Raw genomic sequence first — 18,757 nt, forward strand, 5'->3', positions numbered from 1 at the left:
GATCTATTTTAGTACCGTAAAAACTGCAAAAGTTTGCCTGGGTTCATACACAGTACTATACTATCTTACAATTTACCTTTAGGTTCTGAGTCGGCAAGCCGGTGAAGACTTTAATTTCACATACTATAAACGTGGCTTTCCAGGGCAATGTTAGTCCCCCATCACCAATTCCACTGACAGCAGCAGCTGGCTGGAGTAGCAGCCCCAGCCTTGCGCTCTCCATCTGGCCAGTCGTCTCCACCTCCCACCACCGTCCCTGATTTTTCTTATACTTGGCTAGCTTCGCTCATTTGTTCACTCATTTGTTGGGTCCCTTCTCTCTCCGCAAAGGTTTAACTGTCAAACAAAACATATACTGCATACATTTACACCACGCTTTCACGTTTATTTACAAAGCACCTTCCGCCATTGACCTCCGTAAGGAATGCTTAGGCTGGAAGGGCAGTGGCGAGGCGCGTGCGCCCCCTGCCGTGGCCCCGGAGCGCTGCAGCCTCGCGGGCGCGCTGCCCCTCCCCCCCGCCCCGCGGCCGGGAGCTCCGCGCAAAGCCTCCTGGGAAATGCGTGGCCTACAGCTCCCTGTCCCCACCGCGCTGCAGCCCCGAGGAAGAGGGCGCTTTCTGGTGACTCTGACTCTTGATGCTGCACGAGCCTGATTCGGCATTCACAAGAGGCTTTTGGGGGAACATCTCTCTTTCGCTGGATGCACGAACGGACTTTGCTGTCGCGGTTTACTGGACTTGTTCGTTGTGGCGAATCTGCCGTTGCGGCGCGGTGGCTAGGCGCGCAGGGCCCTGACGTGAGGCTCGCGGAATCTGCTGCGGGAGGAAGAACGCCAGGGTTTCTCGGGCAACTGCAGTCATGGCGGCCACGGCCCCCAGTGCGGGCGCCTCCGCGCCTGAGGCGGCGGCTTCCGCCGAGGCCCCGCTGCAGTACAGCCTTCTCCTGCAATACCTGGTGGGCGACAAGCGTCAGCCCCGGCTCCTGGAGCCCGGCAGCCTGGGCGGGATCCCGAGCCCGACCAAGAGTGAGGAACAGAAGATGGTCGAGAAGGTGATGGAAAGCTGTGCCTTCAAGGCAGCGCTGGCCTGCGTGGGAGGTGAGGCGCGACTCGGGGGGCCGTTGGGAGGCTGAGGGCTTGGACGGCCGCGGGGTCCTCTGCCCAGAAGACCACGCGCCTGGCAGGCGAGGAGCCTGTGGACCTCGATCTTGACCTCACCCCTGCCTCGACCCGTGAACTCGAGTAACCCTTCTCTAGGCCCTGAGGTTAGTTTTCGCCTCCGGAAATTGGATCAGAGAATCGGTACTGTACGGGTCGGGGCCTGGAGGTTGTTATAAAATGGTTGACTTCATTCATTCGTTGACTCGCTTTTAAATAAGCACTCTTTGAACAGATTGTTACAAGTAGCCATCACGTGCTCGGCAGTGGAGGGACGGGGTAAGAGACCAGAGCCTGGTTCTCGTGAAACTAACATTTTAATATATGTAGAAGCAACAGTGTTGGGAGGGAGCCTGGCAGGAGAGTGGAACATAGGGGAACAGCAAGTGCGAAGGTCTGCCAGGAACCGGCTTCAGGTTTGGAAAACAAAGGCCAGTGTGGCCAATGTGATCAGATGGCGGTGAACAAGGGGGAAAGAAGTCTGGAGCACCCCCCCCCCTTTAAACCTTTTGAAGGCTTAAATGTATGAATGTATGGTGTCCCTCCTGTAAAGAGGTTGGCCGCATTTGCAGATGAGTTGAAATCTCAATGAGAATGAAAGACAATCAAGAAACAAATATAGTGAGTGCAGATGTGAAGTATAGTAGAAAGGAAAGAGAGGTATTTTTTTTTTGGTTTGGGGAAGGCTACAAGAGGTGGGACTGCAGCTGTATCTTGAAGGATTGAGAGAATGGGGTAGAAAAGAGGATGGGAAATGCCCTTTCAAGTTGGGGGTGGAGTTGCGGATTTGGGCTTTTTGCCTTTAGGCATTAGGGCAGTAATTGATGCCCATGATGAACCAGCATGGAGTGTGGGAAAGGAAGAAGTCTGTGGATAGGGAGACGGTACAGGGATTTTGCTAAACCGAACCTCGGTGAGGCCTGGCCTGGGTCTTTGTTCATCATTGTGTCTGACCCTAATAAATCACTTACATATTTGATGAAATGATGAATAGGTCTTTGTAATGCTTCAGAGTGGAAGTGATAAAGGTCCTAGACTAGGATAATTGTGAACATAGGGTTGTGGCGCGGGGAAGCAAAGCAGCAGTCAGAAATGCCCTTGAGGTTTGGAGCTGGAGTGACTAGAAAGAAGGAGCCATAAGTAAGAAAGTCTGGAGGGGAGGTGTCCACGATTTCATTAAACATATATTGACCTTGAGGTGGTGAGAGGGCATCTATATGGAAATGTCCAGCAGGCTCAGGAAGTTGGGGACAGCAGTGTGTGGTTTGCCATTTGGTAGCTTTGTGACCTTAGGGAAGTTACTTAACCTCCCTGAGCCTCAGCTGCTTCAGCTACAGAATGGAGACGATAATAGTATCAACCTCACAGGACTATTATGAAGAATAAAAGAAGCTGTGACTATAACGCGTCAGAGTAATTGGCACATGGCACTCACTAAATGACAATTATGAATGTCACCATCGTCAAGGGAGTGATTTGCAAAGTTGATAGCTGAATATATGAGTATAGACAGAGAGCAGAAGGTTAAAGATTGAATCTTGAGGAATGTTAGAAAATAAAAGGAGGCGAGGCGCCTGGGTGGCTCAGTCGGTGAAGTAAGTGTCTGTCTTCTGCTGAGGTCATGATCCCAGGGTCCTGGGATCGAGCCCTACATCGGGCTCCCTGCTCAGCGGGAAGCCTGCTTCTCCCTCTCGTCCCCTGCTTGTACTCTCTATCGCTATCTTTGTCTCTCAAATAAATACATAAAATCTTAAAAAAAAGAAAAGAAAAGGAAGAAATCCAAAGGAAGACAGAGAAACTGTCAACAAGGTCTGGCTTGTGTGATGTGGAAACCAGCTAACTGGAGGGTCTGAGTGGCAAGGTGGAGTGGCGGGGGTAGGTAGGGAGTGTCCTCTTTGCTGGTGGCCATCCAAAATGTGTATTTGAGTATGATGACCTCATTACAGTAACCTAGAAAACATGCCAAAGAAATCTTCATTTCTGTGTTTGTTTTTAGGATTTGTCTTGGGAGGTGCGTTTGGGGTGTTCACTGCCGGCATTGATACCAATGTGGGCTTTGACCCTAAGGATCCTTACCGTACGCCGACAGCAAAGGAAGTTCTTAAAGACATGGGACAGAGAGGAATGTCCTACGCCAAAAATTTTGCCATTGTGGGCGCCATGTTTTCTTGCACTGAGTGTTTGGTAGAATCTGTAAGTGTCTCTGCCTTCTGAAAAAGCCCTGCCTGTACCACCTTATGACTTCCTTTTTTTTTTGAAGATTTTATTTATTTGACATAGAGATAGAGAACAAGCAGGGGAATGGCAGAGGGAGAGGAAGAAGGAGAAGAAGGCTCCCTGCTGAGCAGAGAGCCTGACTTGGGGCTTGATCCCAGGATCCCGGGATCATGACCTGAGCCGAAGGTAGTCGCTTAACTGACTGAGCCACCCAGCCCCCTCCCCCTCCATCTTCCGACTTCTAAAGAGAAATGTTGATTAGAAAGCAGATCAGAAATGTCTGATACTTGGTAGATTCAATTTTCATTAAGTAGTCCCTAATGTAGGGGCGCCTGGGTGGCTCCGTCATTAAACATCTGCCTTCGGCTCAGGTCATGATCCCGGGGTCGTGGGATCAAGCCCCGCATCGGGCTCCCTGCTCAGCGGGAGGCCTGCTTCTCCCTCTCCCACTCCCCCTGCTTTTGTTCCCTCTCTCTCTCTGTCTCTCTCTCTGTCAAATAAATAAATAAAATCTTAAAAAATAAAAATAGTTCCTAATTAAACTTTTTGGGCATTTATTGCATTTATTTAGGCTTGCATTATTTTTTCTCCTTGTAGGCTAGAAGTTGGTTAATGATTTTATTTTTTAAGTTTTTTAAAATTTTAGTTAGCATACAGTGTTATATTAGTTTCAGGTGTACAATATAGTGATTCCACACTTCCCTACAACACTTGGTGCTCATCACAAGTGCACTCCTTAATCCCCATCACCTATTTCACCCATCCCCCCACCTACCTCCCTTCTGGTCGCCATCAGTGTGTTCTCTATAGTTAAGAGTCTGTTTCTTGGTTTGCCCTTCTCTCTCTCTCTCTTTTCCCTTTGCCTGTTTGTTTTGTTTCTTATATTCCACATGAATGAAATAATATGGTATTTGTTTTTCTGTGACTGACTGACTTTGCTTAGCATAATACTCCCTGGCTCCATCCATGATGTTTCAAATGGCAAGATTTCATTCTTTTTTATGGCTGAGTAACATTCCATTGTGTGTATATATCTTTATCACATCTTTATCCATTCGTCAATAGATGGACACTTGGGCTGTTTTCATAATTTGGCTATTGTAGATAATGCTGCTATAAACATCAGGATGCATGCATCCCTTTGAATTGGTATTTTTGTATTCTTTGGGTAGATACCTAGCAGTGCGATTGCTGAATTGTATGGTAGAGTTCTTTTTTTTTTTAAGATTTTATTTTTGAGTAATCTCTACACCAAACATGGGGCTTGAACTCATAACCGTGAGCTCAAGAGAGACACATGCTCCAATGACTGAGCCAGCCAGGCACCCCAAGAGTTCTATTTTTAACTTTCTGAGGAACCTCCATACTGTTTTCCAGAGTGATTGCACTAGTTCACATTCCCACCAGCAGTGCAAGGCGTTCCCCTTTCTCCATGTCCTCGCCAACACCTGTTGTTTATTGTGTTTTTAGCCATTCTGACGGGTGTGAGGTGATATCTCATTTAGTTTTGATTTGCATTTCCCTGGTGATGAGATGTTGAGCATGTTTTCATGTGTCTGTTAGAAGTTGGTTAATGATTTTAACCGTGAGACTTGTTGGGGAACCAGAGAAGAGATTTTGATTACTCCTCAAATGGCGCACTTGGTTTCAGCGCTCTGGTACCACCTGCAGGAAGCATCTATGAACACATTCAAATTTTAGGAACTATATTTTGGAAAGTGAAAAGGATTAGGTTTCCTTTGGGGAGGGACTAAATTAGCCAGCTAGAAACCCTGTGTTTTTTTCCCTTAAACATCTTGTCTGGCTTGTTTCTTTGGCTCTGAACTGCGTTTCTCCACCCACAGCACCGGGGAAGGTCAGATGGGAGGAACAGCGTCATTAGTGGCTGCATCACGGGGGGAGCCATCGGTTTCAGAGGTTAGTAAACAGCTCCTGCTTGGTTTGCTTTGTGGCCTTGGACAACGTGCTGTAGTTGACATTCCCAAACACATGCGTGTTCCAGGGACAGCCCAAGGCATATGTGGACACTTGATACTCTTCTCTTCTGAAAAGTAAATCAGGTTTACTTTTGCATTAACATACTTTTGGAAACTTCTAGTATCTAGATCGGGGTTTTTCATCTTTGGCACCGTTGGCATTTTGAACCACATAAATCTTTGCTGGATGGAGAGTGGGGCTGTCCCGTGCATTGTAGGATGTTAGCAGTATCCCTGGCCCTCTACCCACTAGAAGCTAGTAGCATCCCTTAGTTGTAACAGCTGAAAGTGTCTCTCGACATTGCCACATTCCCCCAGGGGATGAAATCACCCATGGCTGAGAACCACAAAAAAATCAAATTTTACTTATTTTTTATTTTTTTTAAAATATTTTATTTAGTCATTTGACAGAGACAGACACAGCGAAAGAGGGAACACAAGCAGGGGGAGTGGGAGAGGGAGAAGCTGGCCTCCCGCTGAGCAGGGAGTCCGATGCGGGGCTCGATCCCAGGACCCGAGCCAAAGGCTGGGATCATGACCCGAGCCAAAGGCAGACCCTCAACTGACTGAGGCACCGAGGTGTTCCCCTTCTTTCCTTTATTAAAAGATTTATCTATTTTTTTTAAGATTGTATTTATTTATTGGAGAGGGAGGGAGAGAGTGAGAGCACAAGAATAGGGGAAGGGAGAAGCAGACTCCCTGCTGAGCAGGGAGCCTGATGCGGGGCTCAATCCCAGGACCCCGGGATCATGACATGAGCCGAAGGCAGACACTTAACGACTGAGCCACCAGGCGCCCCAGATCTAGATTTTAGAAAAAAGAACTGCCCTCACATTGAAAAGATGGGAAGAACTTCCTCCCAGTAAGGAATTCCTGAAGTGTATTGATCTGTAGGATAGGACAGAAGCACGACTAGGTCTTGTTCAGCCCTGGAGAGCCCATTGATCCAAATGGCAGGCGCTGCTGAACTTTCAGGTCCGTGCATTTCAAGTAGTTCAGACATCTTTCTTAATACCATACAATTGTCAGTTTTAATATTGTGTGTAAGTTATATAGTAATGTTTTTCTGCAGTTGAAGATTCTTAGTGTTCTACCGATTGAAAGCCAGACAGGGGTATTCTGGAAATGTGGGTTATCCGCAAGAAACAACAAAGAAAACAGTTCTCTGCACTTCTGTCAGTGTGCCCATCAGGAGTGCGGTGTGGGGGGTCAGTGACCTGACTCCTCCGAGGGGCCATTGCTGGGCCACTCGCCCTCTTCCGTGCCTGATTTGCCCAAAACAAAAAGCCTGTTTTCTCCTTCTCGGAGAAGCAGGATGATTTGCCATCATTAAAAGCTGCTTCTGCTCCTCAGACAGCCATTTGTGATTTATAGAGTAACTTTTCCTTTGGTCTTCCCATCGCTCAGCTCTGTCAGGGACGTTGAGAAGCTCAGCTCCCTCCAGGATTGCTTTGATCACCTTCCCAGGAATTTAGTTCATAAACAAGTCAGGGTAACAGGCCATATGCTTTCACTTGCTTCCAAGGGCTGATTCTCTTAACCAGCTTCCTGCCTGAGGGGCTGTTTCGTGAAACTGGAAATCATAATTTTTTGGAATGAGAAAAGTTGAACATACAGCTAGATAAAGCACACTGGGGTAGATTGTGGACTTCCTGGAAGTCTTAGAGATCCGACGGGTCGGTTGGACGACAGAGTGTCGACACCGGTTTCTTCGCCGCCGTGGCTAGGCAGACTTCTGAAGGCAGCCTGACTCGGTGTCTGTCACCCCAGGTAATGTCATTTCTGCTTGCTTTACAGCTGGCTTAAAGGCCGGGGTCATTGGGTGTGGAGGTTTTGCTGCTTTCTCTGCTGCCATTGATTATTACCTACGGTGAGAGTTCCTGCCTCCAGGGAAGGACGCTGCCAGCCCAGCATCAGAGCTGCTCTGTGGAGGCCAGTTTTGTCCCACTGCAGGGCCCTCGCTTCAGAGACCGCAGACCCTTGTTTTCCCTCCTACCGTTGGTGTCGTGAGGGAGCCACCTGGCTGCCGCCTGCCTCCACCTCTGAGGAGCCACATTCTCTGCTCCTGGGTTCCCGCCACGCTGTGTGGGGGATGTGCCATGCATGCCAGCCTCTCTCGGGCAGATCAGGAGTGTGGTGGCTGGTAGGAATGAAGTTCCCTAAGGGTTCCGTCCCGACCACGGCTGGCCCTCCGGTGGTTCTGTGCGGTGGGACCAGAGGTGACTGGACACGTACCAGGAAGCTCGTGTACTTCGGAACTCCACGCGGTCGTCCGTCCCACATGGCAGGGCAGAGTAAATGTAGACTGGCCAGCCCATCATGTCATTTTGTTTAGTGTTCTGCGATCTTTGTTTAAAAAGTTAGATTATAGTTTAAAAGGTTGGTTGGTTTTTCGGGGGGAGGAACAGTGACAGCGTGGTCCCATCCCCTCCTCCTCCACTTCCCATTACGAACAATAAAGGCTTTTCATACCATAAAATAAATGAATAAATAAAAGGTTGGTTTATTTTTATTTTCAAATTCCATGAGTCCCCAAAATGGTGCCAGGTGGCCCAGAGATTGGACATCCAGAGGGGGAGTGAGAAAGTTCCTGAGAAGTGTGGGAATGTTCGATTCTCAGGGTTTGCAGAATAGCGTTCTGAGATTGTTACTTCAGCCAGGGCCTGCCCTCCAAGACGCCCAGCCCAGCCGTGTCCTAGGATACACTGAAATTCCATGCTTAAGCCCTGGCCTCTTCTAAAAACCCTCCTGTGGGCTGGCTGATGGGAATGCCTGCGGTCCGGGCCACACTGGCTTTAGGCTCTGACCGCTGGACCAGGCCCAGCTCAAGGACACGCTGTGTGAAGAGTCCTGCTGTGGTCCTCCTGATGAGTCCATCAGCAGCGGCTGGTGAAGATCGGACGGCGTTGAGGGGCCGTTCTCCACTACCCTTGTTCTCTGGTACCAGGTTTTTTTGTTTGTGTTTTTTTTAAAGATTTTATTTATTTATTTGACAGCGAGAGAGGGAACACAAGCAGGGGGAGTGGGAGAGGGAGAAGCAGGCCTCCTGCTGAGCAGGGAGCCCGATGTGGGTCTCGATCCCAGGACCCTGGGATCATGACCTGAGCCGAAGGCAGACGCTTAACGACTGAGCCACCCAGGCGTCCCTGTTTGTTTTGACACATTAGTGTTTTTTGACCTAAATGGTCTTTTTCTGACAAAAGACTCAGCCTATTGTGTGCCCTGGAGCAAAAAAATAGGCTTTTATGGTTGGGATCTGCTGTGAGTGCTTCTTCACTCTGGTCCTTTGGTGAGGACACGAAGGGAATGAGCTCAGGCTTTCCCACGTGGGGAAATCATAGGCTTGGTGGGACCGTGTAATTCCAGCCACCTTCAGCCAGCGGTAATGTCTCCTGTTCTGCACACTGACTCCTTCACCTTGTTTTGCTTTCTCCCCTTTTTTCTGCTGTCTTCTAGCTTACGCCGCCCCCCCAACCAGAATTCAGACTTGGCTGAGACGTCCAGATGTCCAGGGGTGTGTGTGTATGTGAGTGAGGACGTCAAACTCAGCCAGTAACCCCTTCCTCTGGCCAGGCCTGCTGCTTCCTCGGCAGTGGACGGGAGCTGACGCGCAGGGCTTATGTCCTTGTGTGGTGGAGTCTTGTAATATCCAGCCCAGTCTCACAGGTCTGAGGCTTCACTGCTCCTCAGCTAGCTGGAGTATCCTCAGAGGCCTGGGGACAAAGTCAGGAGTGTTTCCTATACTGTCCTAGGTAAGTCACTTCTAAGCCCTTGGAGGGCAAGAGCAGACGCTCCTAGCTGGCAGCTGGCAAAGCGCCTGGATGCCTGGCGTCTTCCACCCGCCGGCCTAGCAGGGAGGGTCCCAGCAGGGAGGGTCCCGTGTGCTGAGCGAGGCCCGGAAATGCTGCCTCTCTGACTGCCTCGGAGCAGATGAGCCCTCGGGCTGTCAGTAGCCATCATTTCAATAAGCCAAGCGTCCACATGGACTATTCAGTCAAGAAAGGAGATGAATAGTTTCCTGTTTTAGATGGCTAAGGAGTCAGTATGAGCTCATAAACCAAACACCAATTTTCAGAGACATCTGTTCCTGATCTCCAGAATAAACATAGTGTCCAATGGCTTAGGCTGGTGGGAACCTCTATCAACCCCACTGGCTCTCCTAAAGGGAGGCCGGGCCCCCCAGGGGATCCAGCCTCTCCAACAATCAGACTGGGCCAAAAGGCTGCCCCAAAGACGCCCACTTCCGATGAAACTGTAGAGAAAAGTTTGCATAAAATAAGAAGCCTCCACTTGGATCGACACCTTTCTGCCATCTCTCGGAGGGATACTGATGGCCAGGTCTTTGGTGGGGCGTTTGTCCTTCATGAAAGGAATCTCGCTGGTGACCGACTTGGAGGCCCCTGTGAAGCACAGGCCGAAGGGAAGCTCAGGGGACGTTAACTAGGGGCATAGCTTTCTGGAAACTCACATCTGGAGACAGCTGGAAGAGTTAAATATTTAGATTGGTGGTCTTCCTTGGACTACTGAGTATACAAATGTCCACACCACAGGGCTGAGTTGTGTGCAAATGTTGGGGCTTTGCATTTTTTTTTATTAACATTTTCCTCTCACGTGGTTTACATCAATTTATAATAATCTACATAAGTTGAAACAGAACATAGACCAAAAAAAAAAAAAATACATCCTTACCAACTTATTAAAGTCAGATATTAATGAAGGTTCCCACCCTACTTGTATCAGCAAAAATTGGCAGCCCACAGCCGTTGCCAGCAGGGACAGGTGTCCCCGTGTCCCCATGGCCTGTCTGCTGGGCTCCTGTCAGCACAGCCTGCCCTGCTGGGCACAGTGGTCGGGGGTTCTGGGCTGCACGGTCCCTGACTTTTGGGACAACCCCATGGGCTCCTTCCTTGGTGCAGCTTAGTCCATGTCTGGTACCTGCCCCTCCCCACCCTGGGGGTAGAATTCATAAATATTCTGAGCCGTTTGCATTTCTCAGCCCCTCCAGCCTTCCTCCCTAAGCCAGCTTGGGGGCTGCGGTAGCTACCTGATGCCGAGAAGCAAACTTCTTGTTTCGGGGAGGTGGGAGACACCCATCTGGGGCTGTAACTAGCTCTAGCTGGGCCTCCAGTTCACTACCATCAATGGCTTTGGAAGCAAGAACCTTCCATGCCACCCACCAACTCCTGAGTGCTGAGCAGAGACTCCAGGGATGATCACAGGCTGGGATCTTTAGACTCAAGTGGTGGTCTTTCTCCACCTCCTGTCCCAGGCCGCAGGGCTCCTTGCTAAGCTGCCAGCAGACGGCTACGTGGTCAGAATCATTTCCCTCCTCTTAGGCATTTCTTTCCTCGGATGTGCACAGAATGTGCACCATTCTGCCCAAGACTGGGCCACAGGTGTAAACACCTTGGGAAAGCGCCCTGCCTCTCACGGAGCTGGTGCTACGGCTTTAGGGCCAGCAAACCCTTCTTTAGAACTTAGCCCCGAGCACAAGCTGAAGGAGCTGTTCTCTCCGACCCGGAGGGCCTAGAATCTGCTCTCTGCCACCTAGGAGAACCAGAAAGCCGTGTGCTCAAGCCCCCGCCACCCGGGAGCCCTTGCCCTCCCAGGCCAGCGGCTCAGATGGGAGGAAACTGCGCTTGGGGGATACTTCTCATTCCTCTCTGGCACGGAGAGGTGGGCCTCAGAGTTGGGACTAGAACCTGCTGATCTCTCCTCTGGAGCAGGGTGTCGACAAGGAATGTCCCCAGCAAAACCCAGTCCCAAGAGAGGCAGGTGTTCGTGACTCCCCAACGCCTGGAGTTTCCGAGAGTTCACCCTAGAGGCCGCGTCTGGAAGCTGTGGGCGGGGAGGCAGCACCATGGTGGCTGGCTACCAGGGCCCGCGCCGGTCTTTGCCAGGCCCCGGAGCACATGTGGCCGTGGCGGCCGTCCCGTGGCAGTGCGTGGCTGTGGAGGACTGTACAGTCTAAGGCGAAGGCACCGCAGGATCCGCGTGGTGCCGGGAAGGGCTGCCTCCTGGGCGGAGCCTGCCTGTTTCCCGACACCTGCTTCAGCCATCTCGCTGCCCTCCTAGAGACCGGACTCCCCTAGAAAAGCCACTATAACGCCTTGCTGCCGAGAGCCGCTTTCCCCCAACTTCGGGCCGCAGTGCTCCGTGGCGCTCCTCCGCATGTCCCACCTGTCTTGTTTGCTCAGTGGCCCGACTCGCCCACCTCCCCCCGTTCGTGACCCTCTGGCTCTCTTGATATCAGGTCACTTGTGAGTCTTGACACTCAAAGGAAACAGAACACCAGGGGAAAAGGAACTGAAAAGCAGAAGAAACAGTCAAAGATGCCTCACTAGGAGGCAGGAGATAGAACAGATAAACCCCAGAAATGGAGATTGTCAGGTGGAAATTCCGGGTCGGCTCTGTAGCTCTGCGCTAAGCTGAGGATTAGTGTGAGGCTGTCTCCCTGTCCAACGTGGGCACAGGCAGCAAGGCCAAGCAGGTGTGCTTCCACAGGCGGCGGATGGGGTGGGGGGGCCGGGGGGGGCAGCAGGCACAGCCTCGGACGGGCCACCGCCGCCGCCGCCCAGGGCCTCCTCAGCTTCCAGTGATAGAGCAAAAACCAAGGCTGCACATGCATGTGGGCAGGCCGGGAGGAGGGGAGGGTGGAGGCAAACCGAGGGGACGCTGCCCGGAGACTGCAGTCTGGGAGCAGGGCCAAGAGAGGATCAGCCGGCCACAGTGACAGAGCGCAAAATAAAAGCCCTTGGACTGGACCGGGTGGGGCGGGGGGGAGAAAGTGTCGGAGGGACCGAAAGAACAAAGCAGGCTGTCCGTATGCCCATACTGGGCCGGTCCCTGCCATTTCTGCAGGACAGACAGACAGGAACCCGTTCCCCAACGGCACGGGGCATGAGACACAACGCGAGGGACAGAATGCAGGGCCCAGGGCGCGGCGCTGAGGCTGGGGGCTGGGGCGGCTGCTTTGTACAGGGCGGCATGGGAGATGCACGGATTCCAGTTCGGGGAAATCGGTGTCCCTTGGAGGCTGGAGCACTGGGGTTGGGAGTTTTCGATGGGAGTCTTTCAAGTCTGTGTTGGGCCCCCGGCTGGAGAGGCCGGCCTGGCTCGCCGCCCGCCCCCAGCGGCTCCCGCCTTGGGCTACACGTCGGTGGAGAAGTACAGTGTGTTCCGCTTCAGTTCTGCGAAGGAAATGGGGGGGTGCTGCAGGTAGTAGAGGAGGACCTGGACCTGTGGGGGGGACAGGGGAGACTCAGGCTGGGCTCCTTGGCCTCCTGGCCCTCCTCCCATCTGCCCAGAAGAAGCGGTCGCCGGGGTCCCCTCTGTGCCACCCTGTCCCTGCCCCCAGGCCGTCTCAGGCCGCTGCCCCCCCCGCCCCCCGCCAGCCCGGGGGTGTGTGCCCATTGGCAGCAGTAGACGGCACCTCGGGGCAGAGGCTGGGGAGCCTGCGGCCACCTCCCCAACCTCAGTCGGAAGCTTCCGACCCGCTCCAGAGGTTGGCTTTGGCTGGGCAGCCCTGCCTCCGGACCGGACTCTGACCTGGATCTTGTAGGGACTCCAGAGACGTTTCCGCACGCTGGAAGCAATCCTAGAGCTTCCACACGGGAGGACAAGGCCCCCAGAGGTCTCCTCGGCCCTGAGCCTGCCGTCCGAGACTGCGGCACTCCCACCCAGGACTGCAGTCAGCGCCGGGGGCCCCTGGTCCGGGCTCACGCTTCTTTTTTTTTTGTTTTGGTCTCGGAGGCGGGACTGTCCGGAGCCCTGCCTCCCCGGTGACATCCTACAGACCATCCACCCAGCAGCTCAGCAGGGATGGGCCGTGGGACTCCGAGCTGCTCTCTCTCCGCCCCGCGGGGAAGCCCGTTGCGCGACCCGAGCAGCCCAGGCCGTGCTGGTGGTACCTGGGCCATGACATCATGGGACCAGATGTCTGCAGCCGACGTGAGGTGTGCTTTGCTCTCCACTTCCGACGGTCTCAGTAACGTGGGGCCAAACACAGTAGCCAGGTTGTGAAGGGACATTTTGTTGATAGGTTCCTTCTCAGCAACCCTGAAAGGGGTGGCGGGGGGAGAGAGGGAAAAAAAAGGCATTTCTCAGCAGCCACTCGGAGCTCCAGACGCTTGGCCTGAGCTATAAGAACTCCTGGGACGATTCCCAGAAGGTGGGTACTAGCCGCCCTCTCCTGAGGGTAGAGACCTCTTGGTCAGGAGAGACTAAGCCAGCGGACCACGTCTCCAGCTCTGTCCCAGGACGTTCCTGTATTGGATTCCTAGCTCCCGGGGCCACCCCTTGACGGTGAACTGCCAAAGCCAGAAGGACCTGCTCCAACTCCTTCCCCTCGAGGAGGATGATGTTCCTGACTCGAGAACCTTCTCTGTCCCGCTCATCACAGCCCCGTAAGACCAAGACTCGAAGTACAGAGGTGGGACGTGACTTGCCCGAGGTCACACGGCTAGCCAGTGGCAGAGCTGGGGTCTGACCCCACGCTGTCTGCCTCCAGAGCCTGTGCTCTACCCAGGGTCAGCCGAGCTGCCGTGAGTGGCCTCGGGGGGTGGGGGTCCCAGAGGAGGGGGCCGCGGCTCCAGCAGCAGTCACGAACTAGACCCCGGGCTCTGCTGAGGCAAGACAGCTCTGATTGCAGATGGAGCCCGGGGGCTGTTCTCCTGTGCCTTTCCAGAAGGGTCTTCCTCGCGAGACCCCAGAGTTGCCTCCCTTTGGATCTTTCTCTGCTTTTCTTGCGCAACAGGCCCCATGCTCAGTAGATATTTCCCTGGAGTGACAGTGGGGGCTGCCATCTGGCTGGCATCCAGGCAGACCCAGTACCACCCAACACTATCACAGAGGCCCTGGGCCTCCATTAGGCCCAGGAATGTTTCTGGGGCTGAGACCACTCACCCCGAGCAGTGCCCCCCACTCCGACTGCTTTGGAAACGGGCAAACACTTGCATGCCAGGAGGTAGCTGTGCAGCCAGCCCAGCCCCCCTACACACACACACAGCCAGCTCAGCCCCCCTACACACACACACACACACACACCACCCCCCCACCCCCAGCCGGGGGCCCAGATGTGGGAACAGAGAGTGCCCGGTTCCCAGGTTGGAAAACCTAATGAACTCGCCCTTCCCAATCCTCCTCTGTGCATCCTCCCCACAGCGCTCGCCAAACTATGGGAACTGGTTGTGGCTCCAGTTCCAGCCAAACCAGAGGGAAAATGTCTCATGATGGGTGAAATAGGACCGCGGCCGCAGGCATTGCCAGGTCTCCACTGGCCCTCGAGAGCTGGCCTGGCTGAGCCACAGCCCGCAGCATGGGCCCGAGGCCTGGAACTGAGCTCAGGGAGGGGCAGGCCCCAGCTCAGGGGGCTCCCTGGTCCCAGGTGGCAAGTGGATTGAAGGGACACCAGGAGCTTTCCCTCCCCACTTACACCTGGATCGGGGCTGGGCTCAAAAGCGAGAGGCGAGGACACCGTGGGGGCTGGCTTCAGTTTAGCAGCTCGAGCAGCTCTCGGTCAGACCCCATGACAGAAGGGGTGGGGGAGAAGGCAGGAGGGGACTTAGCTTAGGACTTGGGACATGTGCCTTCCAAGGACAGAGCCGTTGCCAACACCAAGCAAAGCCCTGCTGGGCTGGGGCTCAGTTTCCCTGTCTGTTAGATGAGGTGCAGGTTGAGACCAGCGGGTTGCAAACTTTGGACTGTGACCCACAGCAAACACATTTTATGTTATAACCCAGGACACGCGACTGCGTGTAACCGAACCGAACGACACGCACGCTACGGCTCGCAGTGGCCCCTAGGCCGTCCGTTCCCGTCCGTTTCGAACTGTGAAGTGGACTGAAGGACCACGGACTGCAAGATCCACCCACAGTCCATGGCCCTGGCACTGCCTTCTAAGCAGCGTATGGCTGATATGTGAGGCTGCTATTAGGACCCAAATATTTCTCAAAACAGAAGAATTTGAAGGCAAGAATTTGAAAAGCAAACTCTTACCCTGTGATGGATGACCCAGCAGAGGCGAGCACCCACGAGGAAGAGCCGAGGGGCTGGGACACTGGGCGATGTGTCCTCCCCTGCCGGGGCCTGCGCTGGGCTCCCTGCCCCCCTCCCCCCGGCTGGGCCCCAGCTCATTACCTTTTCAAGTGTTCCAGCAGGAAGAGGAAGGTGATGAGGTTGGGGTCGGGCAGGGTGCGGAGCAGGTGCATCATGCAGTTTTCCTTGGCAGCAGGGTCTGACAGGGCTGTGGGGAGAGCGGGGCTAGGGCGGGGCTTGGCTCCCAGGTGGGGAGGCCCGAGCCAGCGCCCCCATGGTCAGGAGGCTAAGGGACACCGAGGGAGAGCCCAGGCTGCAGGGGTGAGGGAAGCAGACCCTGCAGGGAAGGAAGGGCCTGGTATCTTCCCAAGGGTGGGCTACGAACAGCTGGTTCCTGTAGAAGCCCCCACCCGTGACCTGCAGCTCAATCAGGAGGCAGGCTGGCGGGGAGCGGGCACCCTCCCGCCCCTCCCGCCTTGCCATGCCCCCCCCCGGCCGGGGTCTAGGGGGCAAAGCTTAGGGCAATGAGGACACTGCTTTGAATGCTTCCTCTCTTTCAAATGCCTGTGATGCTAGAGCAGGCAGTGAACAGCCTTCCAAGGGGCTCCTCACTCCCTGTGGTGGCTGAAGCCCTGATCTGCCCTGGGAGGAGGTGGGGGGGAAGGAGGCGGGGGGGGGCGTGAGGAGGCAGGGGGGAGGCAGGAGGGAGGTGCCCAGAGCCCCGCCAGCAGAGACCCTCAGCTTCAGCGCCCCTAGGGCACCCGTGAGAGTGGGAGGGCGCTGCTCTGGAAGGCTGGGCGCCGGCCACCTGCAGCGCATTCCCGCCAGGCTCGGCTGGCTCTGGGACGCTGGCCCTGACCACCCCCCTCAGGGCACATTTCCCCGGACGCCCGGCTTTCCAGGCAAGAAGGCCGGTATTCGAGGAGGAAGCACAGAGAGCAGCCCACGGGGCTAAGAGGGGAGCGAGGCAGGCGACAGAGGGTCCAGCCTCTGGCTCAGGCCCCAGCGGGTCACACCCCACCCTCTGGGCCACTCGGCCACGCCGCCCCAGAGCACTGGGCGGCTCCACAAGCCAGGGAAGCCACGGGTCTCCTGCCCTTCACTGTCAGGGAGGCCCGGCTCGGCCCGGCCCTCAGTCCCCCAAAGCCTCACCGATGCCTTCCATGAAGGCTGGGTAGAGTCGGTCTGTGAGGAGGGGCTCGGGCAGCTCCCGGAAGTAGAGCTTCAGGGTGCCGGCAATGGCGTTGATGTCCGTGTCACTCAGCATCAGCAGGATGTCCTTGTTATCTGCGGGGGAGGTGCGCGATGGGGACTGGGCCCGCCTGAGCCCCCTCCTTCCACACAGTCCTCAGCCAGGCGGGGGGCGGGGGGGGGCGCTCCATCCCTCACGACCCAGCCACAGCCGGGGAAGCCCCCTCCCACCCCCTCTCCGCTCTGGCCTCCCCAGGAGAGGCAGGATGTAGGCGGCGGCCACAGGTGGTCGGTGACTCAGCCCCACGGGGGAGGGGAGCCCCGTGCGCCAGTCCAGAGTTCTGCAGCCACACTCCCACCACACGTCACACCCCCTCTCTGGAATCTCCCCGCTGCCAAGCCTCTCTCTGGAAGGCCCTGCACACTTTTTTCCACGTAAAATCCGGTTCCGACAAAGCCTCGGCTTCCAGGTTGCACAGAGGCGCCGTCCCCAGCCCCGCGCCCCAGGCTTCCCGAACACAGGCCCTGCCTCGGCTCCCATGGAGTCAGCCCTGCCCAGCCAGTTCAGGCCTCCTGGCTCCTGCAGCCTGACCCAGCCAGAGGGGGAGAGAAGCACGGGGAAGGGCAGGCCCCCCCACGGAGGGGTTTACAGAGCTAGACCGCAATGCCCCTCCCGAAGGGCGCTCAGGGCTCTGGAGGCAGCAGAGGGGAGCCCACGAGTCAGCCCAGGTTCGAAGCCCTTCAGTCTCCTCACCGCCCCCCAGGCACCAGGGAGCTAGCGAGAAAGCCAGCAACACTGGAGTAAGAAAGATCGGAGTTGAAAGAAGGCGCAAAGCCTACAAGCTGGGCAATCCTGAGCAAGGGACGTGGCCTCTCTGAGCCTCAGTTCCTTATCTGGACCAGTGGGTAAGGGACTGGAGGGGAGGGGGTTCCACGAGCGAACAAGGCAGGTTCCTTGCATCAGAGGCTCAGAGACGGCCCAGCGCATGCGACACTGGACCGCCGTTCACAGAACAAGGCCCCTCTGCCAGAGGTGACTTGGGGCCTCTCCGGAGAAGGCCTCTGGTGCTCCCGGGCTCCCGGGAGGGGGGCACCCTCTCCCCACCGCTGCCCCGGCGGGGCCTCCCTCACTCACTGGCATCGAAGACGGCCTTCAGCGCCTGGATGTCCGTGGCTACCCCCGATATCCGGTAGATGCCGACCTCCTCGATGCCTCTCTTCTCCACCTCCTCCACACACTGCCGCACGATATAGGGCACCTTGGAGCGCTCGCGCCTGGGGGGGAGGGGCTGTGAGGGGGGGGCGGAGGGCCTCCCCTCCCCGCGACCCGGAGGCCTCCCCTACCCCCCCCCCCCCCGGCCGGCTGCAGGACAGAGGGGACAAAGGCAGGAGGAGGTTTGGGAGACAAGCCCAAAGACTCTGAGACAAGAATGTTCCTGAGAACACAGAGCTCAGCTTCAGATGCTTATGCAGGACCTACACATGGTCGCCTGAGGCAGGTGGCTGAGGTCCTGGAGGCAAGAGCAGTGGAGAGGGCAGTGGGGAGCGGAAGGGGACAGCCCCCCCAGATTCCCGCCTGCTGTGGCCAAGCCTCAATGTGGGCCTGCGTCCCCAGAGTTTCGCATTTACTCTAAGACACTGCCCATCCGGATGCTCACGGGCCATCTCCCGGCGATTAAGTGCTGGCTTGTTTACTTCTGAAGCATGTGTGAGACGGAGCCCTACCTCTGCGGGCCACTTCTGGCCTCCGAACAGGCCGCCCCTGACTCCCGAGCTGGGGGGTGACTGCTGAGGGGCCAGGCGGGCAGGGAGGGCTGGGCGGCAGGGGGCTGGCCAGGGCTCTGGGTGCTAAGACCACCACTCCAGCGCCAGGGGGGCACCTACTTAGTCACCACGCTTATCTTGACGCCAAAGACGCCAGTCTGCTTTTTGGACGGGGTCCTCTTCAGGCTCATATCCCGGCTGGTGAACTTCATGGAGAACTCCACTTTGATCTGGTTGGGGGTGAGGCAGGCACAGGTCCCCCAGGGTATGAGTGCCTGAGGAGAGCCTCCAAAACATGGGTCCCCTCCCCAGGACGGCCGCCGAGGGCTGCCTCTACCACCCAGGGCTCCCTGAAACACCTACGGGGAGGGGGGAGTGGGAAGGGCGTGGGCACAGGGGAGGGGAGAGGGACTGGGCT

General features: G+C 55.6%; 2 protein-coding genes across 5 annotated transcripts in view; one reads left to right on the plus strand and one right to left on the minus strand.

The window, feature by feature from the left end:
* Nucleotides 1-565: 565 nt before the first annotated feature.
* Nucleotides 566-9,762, plus strand: TIMM22 (translocase of inner mitochondrial membrane 22). The gene is made up of 4 exons (XM_045889566.3): nucleotides 566-1,096; nucleotides 3,153-3,349; nucleotides 5,218-5,290; nucleotides 7,147-9,762. The coding sequence occupies exons 1-4, from the start codon at nucleotides 859-861 to the stop codon at nucleotides 7,221-7,223; spliced, it is 585 nt and encodes a 194-aa protein (XP_045745522.1). The 5' UTR covers nucleotides 566-858; the 3' UTR covers nucleotides 7,224-9,762.
* Nucleotides 9,763-9,906: 144 nt separating this feature from the next.
* The window catches only part of ABR (ABR activator of RhoGEF and GTPase), a 174,024-nt gene continuing 165,173 nt past the window's right edge, over nucleotides 9,907-18,757 (minus strand). For all 4 annotated transcript variants that reach the window (XM_045889562.3, XM_045889563.3, XM_045889564.3 and 1 more), the window contains 6 exons: nucleotides 18,460-18,569; nucleotides 17,711-17,850; nucleotides 16,537-16,671; nucleotides 15,487-15,592; nucleotides 13,260-13,407; nucleotides 9,907-12,588 (listed from right to left, as the gene is read on the minus strand). In XM_045889562.3, coding sequence (XP_045745518.1) covers nucleotides 12,499-12,588; nucleotides 13,260-13,407; nucleotides 15,487-15,592; nucleotides 16,537-16,671; nucleotides 17,711-17,850; nucleotides 18,460-18,569 — 729 coding nt within the window. In that variant the 3' untranslated portion in view covers nucleotides 9,907-12,498. The remainder of the gene's footprint in view (nucleotides 12,589-13,259; nucleotides 13,408-15,486; nucleotides 15,593-16,536; nucleotides 16,672-17,710; nucleotides 17,851-18,459; nucleotides 18,570-18,757) is intronic.

The sequence above is a fragment of the Mirounga angustirostris genome, unplaced genomic scaffold (genome assembly GCF_029215605.1).
Source record: "Mirounga angustirostris isolate CCGP_5_RB_7025 unplaced genomic scaffold, mMirAng1.0.hap1 SCAF_17, whole genome shotgun sequence".
Taxonomy (NCBI): domain Eukaryota; kingdom Metazoa; phylum Chordata; class Mammalia; order Carnivora; family Phocidae; genus Mirounga; species Mirounga angustirostris.

Coding starts and splice junctions, on each gene's coding strand:
- TIMM22 (XM_045889566.3), top strand. CDS start 859: ATGGCGGCCACGGCCCCCAGTGCGGGCGCCTCCGCGCCTGAGGCGGCG. Junction 1,097..3,152: donor AGCGCTGGCCTGCGTGGGAG/GTGAGGCGCGAC, acceptor GTTTGTTTTTAG/GATTTGTCTTGGGAGGTGCG. Junction 3,350..5,217: donor CTGAGTGTTTGGTAGAATCT/GTAAGTGTCTCT, acceptor CTCCACCCACAG/CACCGGGGAAGGTCAGATGG.